The following is a 9,036-nucleotide window of genomic DNA, read 5'->3' on the forward strand; positions in this document are numbered from 1 at the left end:
ATTATTATGTAAATGCGCCCATACAGACGGAAGGAATTAAAAAAATTGTTAAAACAAAACTAAATTTAGTAAAAACATCTATTGTAATGTATATTTATTTACATATGCAATATATCTTATCATCGACTCTTTTGTATTTAATTTAAATAAATAAATAAAGACAGGCGTCATTAAAACAGGACTGATCAGCGCTCGCGTGCTCTGTCGCAGGATTTCCTGTCTCTCATTCATTCAGCTGCTTTAGCTTTTAGCCGAACGGCTAACCGCTAGCCGTCAACGCGAGACCCGTATTTTGTTGTTAACCTGTACATCTGAATGGACAACACGACTGATCTTGACCTTCAGGTGAGATGATCGATGTATTTACAGATAGTGATCATGGATTTAAACGCTGATCTGGTGACTGCAGTAAAGCGCAGATGTGCAGACAGACTGCAGCAGGCGAGCTCCCCCACAACAACAACAACAACAGTGGCGTAGTAGAAACATTTGCATGAACAGTGTGTGTTCTCTAAACGTCAATGTGACTCAGATTTATTCATAAAAACATTTGAGTAAATGATCCTCTAAAAAAGTTCACTTCTCCAGACCCAGTGAGTCTTAAACAGATTACTGACTGTTATCAGGGACACAAACTGACTTCAAAACACTTTCTTTCACGTTTCTGCAGCCAGTTAAACCAAGATGCCTCAGAGTATTCTCAAAAGCACTCATTACATTGAGTTGGGCAGCTATCAGTACTGGCCCGTGCTTGTGCCAAGAGGGATCAGACTGTACACCTATGAGCAGATCCCAGTGTTTCTGAAGGATAATCCGTACATCACAGATGGATACCGAGCGCACCTGCCGTCAAAGCTGTGCCTTAAAAGGTGAGTAGATCTTGGATGTTTTGTGTGTTTGTGCAGGTTTGTAGCCAGTACACTGACAGTTTTTGCACAGCATATTCGTGTTGTCCAATGAGACCGTGAACATCTGGAGTCATCTGATCGGGTTCCTCCTGTTCTTCTTGCTGGGCGTGAACGACATGGCAACGGTTCTTCCGTCCGCAGGGGCGTCACGAGAGGACTATGTGATTTATTCAATAGGACTCTTTTGCTTTCAGGTAATATACACAAAGAAAGTGAAGGACATGAGTCAAAATGTATACCTGACACTTTGGGTAAAAGTGTCTAGAATGTATTACAATTGTGTTGTTATAAAATGAAACAATCTGTCAATTTGATGACATTTTATGTTTTGTAACTAGGTGTGCATGTTGTGCTCCGTGGGCTACCACTTGTTTTGTTGCCACCGCTCGGAGAAAACGTGTCGCCGCTGGCTTGCGCTGGATTATGCTGGAATATCTGTGGGGATTTTGGGATGTTATGTGCCTGGAGTCTTCTATGCCTTCTACTGCAACAGTGTATGATTTGTCTCCATTAAGTGGGATTTAGTGGATGGGGGGGTTCTGTTTTAAAATAAGTTCACCCAAAAATAAAAATTTCAATTATTCACACTCATTTCACAGGTGAAATAATACCCCAAAAACAGCATAAAATAGCAGATTATAAAGAATAATTTTAATAGAAATCTTTTATCTATTACCCACAAAATAAAATGTCAAGTCCCCATTCACAAACACGTCACGGTTATACAATAATTGTATTTTATTTTTTAATGTATGTCTACGTGAGCCTCGCTTATAAACTTACAGGACTGAGACAAAAGTTTATGTGAATAACTGCATATGCTGATCGAAGATTATTAATACAAATATTGTTTTGTTCCATTTAATTTAATCTTTTAACATTTCCATTGTCATTTTTACATTTAGTCATGTCAGTTATTCATACAATATGTAGAGCCTAGGTACCCTACATTTACACTAACACGTAAAATGTTTTATTGATGTGAATTGATTTTATACATGAAACCTTACAAATGTATTGGACAAAAAGACTGCTTTCCCACCCTGTGACCACGAGATGGCGCTAGTGTGCACCGTTTTCAAAAGCTTCGATTGAGGGGAATGCCTTCATTTCACCATCACTACAGAATAGTCATATAAAGGTTTTGAATGACATGAGGGTGAATAAAAGGATGATAGAATTTTTATTTTTAGGCGAACTATCTTTAAACGCATTTCCATCTAATAAAGATCTCAAAGAAAGAAACCCAACTTCTATTTTGATTGAACTTGGAACTAAAATTTGATTTAAGAATTTCATGTGAAATGCCTTGAATATTCCATGTTTTCACAACTAGCACGAATTTGAATTTCATTTGTCTTAGTTTTGGAGGCAGGTGTATTTGCTGACAGTGCTGGCTCTGATCCTGGCTGTGTTTGCTGCTCAAATTCATCCGCACTACCTCACGCAGAAGTGGAAGAAACTGCGATCTGCTATGTTCTGCTCGGTGGCCGGCTACGGGATAATCCCGTCCTGCCATTGGGTCTGGCTCAATGGAGGATTTAACGCAGAGATCGTACAGGTGATGTTTTTTATCGTTGTCTCATGTAATGTATTAATGCATAGTTCTACCAGTGAATATACTTGAACATGCTGTTTTGTTATCTGTACAGGTCACGTTCACGTGTCTTTCTCTGTGTTTGCAGGTGTTTTTTCCTCGAGTCCTGATCATGTATCTGATTGCTGCCTCGGCGTTCCTGTTCTACGTCAGTAAAATCCCAGAACGCTACTTTCCAGGTGTTGTTCTATTTACAAATTATACAATCGATATACTATACAATACATTCTAAATTCTATACATATTTATAGTCTATTGTGCACTTTATATCCATTTATTGTTTTTCCAACACATCTGAAATATGTTACTCATCAAGAACATTCACAACATTGATTATAGAATTGAATCATTCCTTATTATTGCTGTATTTCACATCCAAAATGCAGTTGTTGGATTGTATGTTTTAGTGTAAAGTTATCTGTTTTTTATTTTTGTGAATCACACCAAAATAACCAATGAGAATAATCTTTAAGATTGTATGATGCATTACATAATTTAGTAAAGACCTGGTTTAATTTAGCAGAAAAAAATGGACATATTTATTTGTTCTCCATCCTTACAGGCCAGCTGAACTATCTTGGTGCCAGTCATCAGTTCTGGCACGTGCTGGTGGTGGTCATGTTCTACTGGTGGCACCAGACTGCCATCTACATCATGAACTACAGACACAATCACCCCTGCACAGACTTCACCAGAACCGGTTAACATACAAGTCACATAAGCATGATTACGGTCTTGCACATATCATGCTTACATCATCCGAGCCTTGTGTTTGCATTTGCTTTTGGTGGGCATTTTTTTACATTGTGGGTACGCTTGAGTCGCACACTGAAACTTTACCTCTCATTTGCCTTGGAACACCATTCCGCAAGGTCAAGTGCAATCTATTTTATTTGTTAATCCTCTGCCTGAACAAGCATTAGTTATCTCTGCTGGACATACGGTGCCCTTATCTGTTACTTTATGTACTTTTTGTAATAAGCCTTTTACATGTGGTGTTATTGGGGGTCTGAAACTGTACTGTATATGCTGTTACATCACCTCACCTCAATTTCCTGGAATGTTTCTTATTTAAATGATTTTCACTATCATTGTTTTGTGGTTGATGCAATTTAATTTTTTCATTTTTTTATAAAATTAAAAAAAGGTTTGTTTTGACTACATTGATTTTAAGTAAAATCAATGTAGTTTTAAGATTCATATAATGTGAAAGCAAGCAACGCTGACTGTCAATACTGGGACACATGAACTTAGTATTCAGACCTCTAGAAACTTATATAAACTTATTAAAATATGAATGATGGAATCAAATTTTTTATGGGGTTTTTATACAACAACAGGAAACTTTGATCAACAATTGAGATGTCATTTAGGACCAGCAGTGTTTCAATCTTGTTCATTTTAAGTTTTTGTGATGCTTAGATCCAAATTCTTGACATTTTTATACTGATCCCTAGAACAATGGAGACCATTGTAACACTTTTCGTCATAAAAAACGTTTACAGGATATTAAACAAATATAAAAATTCACTTTTTTCAAAATAACCCAGATTCAAATTCGTTTCAACCCTTAAATTTTAGTCCACTGCCACCTGCTGGATCAATAGTATACTACACAGTGGAGACAAAGTATTTTACACATGATAGATATCAAGATCGGTGTTTATTATTGAGTTACTGTAATCTATTAATTTTCACAATGTAAACACATACAACTGTTTATTTCTGACAAAGCAAAATGCTTTATCGTCCTACAAATATGATTAAAGGGTAAAGGTTATAAAAACCCAGTTATATAAACTATGATTGTACAAAAATCCTGTTAGATTAAGAATAAAGTTTGTAAGGGTCTTCTGATATATTTATTTGCATAGATTTAAACATTCACCGACACCTTCACATAGTTGGAATAGTTTTGAATATGTATGTTTGGCTCAGGCTTTGCCATCTTCACCGCAGATCCTCAGCAGTGTTTGGCGATAATCTCCTGATGTTTCAGACTAAATCAAGAGACACACACAAAATTATAGAAGATTAATATGAATTCTGACATGAAGACAGACAAAGGGAAAACAAAACAAAACGGGTCTATGTTTAATACAGCAGATTTGTTCCTAAAATGGTATTTGTCACAGTGTGTTTGATGGTCTTACAGAGGGTGTAATGCACAAAAACACACTAGCAGGTAAAATCTTGTAGAATAAACCTCATCATGGTCACACATGGGTGAGCAACGATGTTATACACTTACTAACATTTACTCCAATATGTCTCCTGTTGAATTCTGACCAAGATGCTTTAGCCATGTGCTCTCATACGACTTTAGGTAAGAATATAATTATAATTATTTTATATTCGCTACATTTGAAAAGAAATGATGAGTCATGGAGCAGCATTAACAGCATTATAACTCTTCACGTTTATTGATTCTCACCTCAATGGTAGAGTATAAAGAGCAGCCGAACAGTTTCTTATATTCTGCCTTGATGTCCTGCATGTCGATTTCCGATCGGCTCACTATGATCCTAGTTAGGGTGGATTCAGTGGTACCAGCACCCTGAAAAAAACACAAGTAAATCAGTCAAAATGTCCGCTTAATTCTTGTGGAGTGTTTATTATACTGTTATACTTAATTTAGTCATTTCCTTAAATTCTTAAAACGTGCCAAAAAATAGAGAGAAATAAGAAAAAGATCCAACCTTCATGCTTTTATAGAGCCGCTCTGCAAGGTATGCTGGGACACTTTTCACACACTTAACTATAGAATAGAAAAGTATTAAATTGAATAAATCCAATGTACTAAATACATAGGATTTGTTCAAATGTCTAACCCTGAGCAGTAATAGTGATACTTTCTGAAAATGTTGTGTTACTTCGTATGTTACCTATAGCCACAAGAATATCCTCCAGTCTTCCAGTCATCTCCCTCTCAATGCTTTCCTGAAGGGTCTTTCCACTCAACGCTTTATATTCAACCATAGCTAACATACAGCACAAAATAATAAGAACTGATTTTTTAAATATCATGCACTCATTTGATCACATTCTTACATTATTTACAGATAATAATGTGTATTATGAGGAAAACACCTAATGTAGCTGGTCATACTTTGTCTGAGCTGAGGAACGCTCCTGCGGCCGAGGATGTCGATGAACTTGCTCTCGTCGGTGCCCCACTTCTTCTCCCCCGCTTCATATAAGATCTGTAGAATATTAAAAGGAGCGTTTGAGTGAGAATTTGGTCAGTTACTCGTTTTTGTGTCTTTGTTTTTCATCTGTGAAACACAAAAATGAGAAATGTGCAGCAGACTGTCCACGCTGCTCTTTCCATACGAAAAAAACGAATAGTGACCACAGATGTCCAAGCAAGATTTACAGTAAATAACAACTTTTGAGTTGACAAATAAAGCTTAGTATAGCGTTTAATAATGCTTAATGCTTTTATGGGATGTGATAAGGTAAGATAATCATTTTTGTTTCTACAATGTTAAACTAACATCAAAAGAAATGTTGCTCCCAAAATTTCAAATACGAATGTTGTTTCTATGCGCATTTCTTTGCAGAAAATGAAAAGTGGAGAAACATACTGCAGAAAACTGCTCTGTATTTTTTCAGACCTCAAATACTGCAAAGAAAATAAGTTTATATTCACTTGTAAGCAATACAACAGGAATACTCAGGAACAGGAAGTTTTATGCGATAACGGCGATTTTTATTAGAGTTTTGTCATGCTGTCAGTCTTTCAACATTGCTGTCGTATGACTTTATGTAACTCCTGAGTTTTGTCTAGTTGAAATTCTGGACTTTTTCTGCGGCTATAAATACAAGATGAACTCATTTAGCTGAGATACAGGGACGGGGGTCTTGACCTCACCTTGGCATCTTCTTTAGCTTTTGCTGCATCCACATTCGTACTCTCGTCTCTCTTTCCCTGTTGGTCGGACAGGAAAACAAATAGTAAGGCAGTGCACCTTATTTGAATGAATGTAAATATGATGCAGGACTGTTGATCTGACTGAACCTCAGCGAGCAGCACCAGCGTGGTTTCAAAGTCCCCCGACACTTCAGATTGAAGGTCATGAATTACGGATCTTCCCGTTTCTGTAAAACAGATCAAAAGTAACATTATACGTTTACACAACCTTTTCTTCTGCGTTCTTGATCAAATAAGTGAAGTTAAAACACCCTGATGAAATACAAACCTGCCAAATATGCGTCAGACAAAGCCTTGATCTGATGGTTGGAGCGGGATGCAAACAGTTCTATCAAAACGCTTTCGTTTGTACCAGCTCCCTATGTTGACAGCACAGTATATCAGTGTCCTGTATATATTGCATCATTGTGATTAAAGCTACCTAAAGATTTATTTTGTAACTAAAGAAATTAGATTACTTTTATCGCCCGTATATATTCTTGGCAGTCGAATTTAGCAGGTGGAATTAAAAGAGCCACCAAAATATCTTCAAACAATCCATGAGTGTCCCCTTCCAAGTCATCACTTAGAGTCTAAAATACAAAAACATGAGAGTTTTATTCAAAAGGCAAACAATCTATACTGTATGCGTCAGATTACATTGAGCCTTTACCCTTCCTGTAGCCTCTTGGTACGCTTTACAGATCAGCTGACGCTGGGCGTTGCTTCTTTGAGTTAGAATGTCAATAATAGTCTTCTCTGTGGTCCCTGAAGAATTACAAACACAAACACACAGTTACAGAACAACGATCAGACGCGCCTGTGTACACAGTTATATCTTCAGGAGTATAAAACCGCACCTTTGAGTGTTAACTTAATGACTTACCAATCCCCTCAATAGCTTTCCTTAAAGCTGCAGCATCCTCGCTTGGGTTAAAGCCAGGCTTTTCTTTGATGGAGCCACGTGCTGTCGACTACATGGGTGAAACTGACAATTACATTTTCATGATCCAATACATCAGGAAGATATCGGCACGTTTGACTTAAAATCACGTATTCAGCCTGGTGTTGTTTGAAACTTTGATTACGAATTGTTTCTTCAGCAGAACACAAAAGAAGAGATATCCAGAAACGTCTCGGTGGTTTTGTGTCCATACAATAGAAGTCAATGGGGTGTTTTTTTATTTGGTTATCAACGTTTCTCAAAATACGTTTGTTTGTGATCCGCAGAAGAAAAGCAGGTTTGGAATGCAGGAATAAATGATGAAAGAATTGTATTTTTGGAGAACCATGGTTATAAAAAGAGGAAGCAGATTGGCAACCTTACAGTGACAGTTAGAGAGGAGGGGGAGTCCAGGAGGAGGTCCAAATCATCCTACAAATACACACTCGGATTAAAAACGTATATTAATTTTATTCAAATAATACATCATATTTCCCAAATAGACTACATAACCAATACACGTCATCTTATTAGACATGAGATTGATAAAGAAATAAAAGTGGCTGTATTACCCATACAGACGACATTGCAGATGTTTGCGGGGTTTATTCCTGTAATACAATAAACATATTCTTGCTATCGTTTACACGTTTAAAGAAAAACATTAAAGTATTCTCCCTGAGGAAAACGTTACCCCGATGACACTCGCATACCAGAGATGTTTATACAATGTTACAAGTTCAAAACATGATCCGCTACACATTTCATCGTAGGATGTGACGCAACAAAACGTTTCCCGTCTTGTTTACAAACGCATATTTGGCACACATTATCAAAACCAATTCTATAACGTTGACAGCTATACACGACTGCGAGAAATAATCGTTTGAATTCGCCACAAAGCGCACGGTTTACCTTCACAACTCGTTTCTCCGTCCAGCGCAAGCCACTTTCCCAACTCTCCGTGCGCCGTGACTACGCCCAAACTCATTCAGAGGACATGAGATCAAAGTGAGATCTGGACTCTTGCCCAGAACAGGACTTTTACTTTATACACGAGTAACATCTTGCTTCCTAAAGTCAAATATACAGATTGGAAAGTCGCAAGTAATATCTTTCAGAAATGTAAATAAGGAAAATAGACCTTGTAGTTATACAAAAATGCATTTGTACAAAAACAGTACATACACCCCCCACCAGATTGACGTAATAAACGCCCCCTCCAAATAACGTGTGCTTCACATTGCAAATGTTAAAATACACTGCTCAAAAAAATAAAAGGGAACACCTAAATCAAACTACATTAGATCTCAATGAACTTACATACTTTGCATAACTTGCAAGAACAATGTGACAATGGTCAACGAAAGCCAATACTATAAACACTTTCAATGCAGGAATTACAGTAAAATCACTGTAAAAAAATTAATATTGGCTCATTCAAAATTTTACTACAGTAACTCATAATGTTAGTCAGTAATGTGCATGGCCCTGTGTGCCCGTATGAACCCGCAATGTCTGGGCGTACTCCTGATGAGATGGCACATGGTCAGACCTGGATCAGAGCATAAGTGAGCTCCTGGGCAGTCTAAGGTGCTTTAATGGCTTTGTATACATGAGATCCCAGAGGTTCTCAAGGGGATTTAGGTCTGGGGAACGTGAGGGGCCAGTCAAT

General features: G+C 37.3%; 2 protein-coding genes across 3 annotated transcripts; one reads left to right on the forward strand and one right to left on the reverse strand.

The window, feature by feature from the left end:
• Nucleotides 1–177: 177 nt before the first annotated feature.
• paqr3b (progestin and adipoQ receptor family member IIIb) lies at nt 178–4,356 on the forward strand. Its single transcript, XM_079449109.1, has 7 exons — nt 178–345; nt 671–869; nt 940–1,102; nt 1,247–1,402; nt 2,272–2,469; nt 2,594–2,684; nt 3,068–4,356. Exons 2-7 carry the CDS (start codon nt 685–687, stop codon nt 3,208–3,210), a joined length of 936 nt encoding a protein of 311 aa, XP_079305235.1. The 5' UTR covers nt 178–345; nt 671–684; the 3' UTR covers nt 3,211–4,356.
• Nucleotides 3,637–8,564, reverse strand: anxa3b (annexin A3b). 2 transcript variants are annotated; one of them, XM_079449107.1, is made up of 14 exons: nt 8,277–8,564; nt 7,934–7,972; nt 7,746–7,793; nt 7,305–7,392; nt 7,092–7,186; nt 6,898–7,011; nt 6,708–6,798; nt 6,527–6,606; nt 6,380–6,436; nt 5,615–5,708; nt 5,391–5,486; nt 5,205–5,263; nt 4,940–5,062; nt 3,637–4,505 (listed from the first exon to the last, which is right to left on the reverse strand). In XM_079449107.1, the coding sequence occupies exons 2-14, from the start codon at nt 7,946–7,948 to the stop codon at nt 4,440–4,442; spliced, it is 1,026 nt and encodes a 341-aa protein (XP_079305233.1). In that variant the 5' UTR covers nt 7,949–7,972; nt 8,277–8,564; the 3' UTR covers nt 3,637–4,439. The 2 variants fall into 2 exon arrangements, with proteins under 2 accessions (XP_079305233.1, XP_079305234.1); XM_079449108.1 differs by having other exon boundaries at nt 8,075–8,280.
• Between the last annotated feature and the right edge of the window lie 472 nt (nt 8,565–9,036).

Source organism: Barbatula barbatula, assembly GCF_947034865.1.
Source record: "Barbatula barbatula genome assembly, chromosome: 24".
NCBI classification, from domain to species: domain Eukaryota; kingdom Metazoa; phylum Chordata; class Actinopteri; order Cypriniformes; family Nemacheilidae; genus Barbatula; species Barbatula barbatula.

Excerpts from the sequence above, each read along its gene's own strand:
- paqr3b (XM_079449109.1), top strand. The coding sequence starts at position 685 with ATGCCTCAGAGTATTCTCAAAAGCACTCATTACATTGAGTTGGGCAGC. Across the intron at positions 1,403-2,271 it reads ATGCCTTCTACTGCAACAGT|TTTTGGAGGCAGGTGTATTT; the intron begins GTATGATTTGTC and ends CATTTGTCTTAG. Across the intron at positions 2,470-2,593 it reads TTAACGCAGAGATCGTACAG|GTGTTTTTTCCTCGAGTCCT; the intron begins GTGATGTTTTTT and ends CTGTGTTTGCAG.
- anxa3b (XM_079449107.1), bottom strand. Across the intron at positions 6,799-6,897 it reads AATATATACGGGCGATAAAA|GGAGCTGGTACAAACGAAAG; the intron begins GTAATCTAATTT and ends CTGTCAACATAG. Across the intron at positions 4,506-4,939 it reads CTTTATACTCTACCATTGAG|TCTGAAACATCAGGAGATTA; the intron begins GTGAGAATCAAT and ends CTCTTGATTTAG.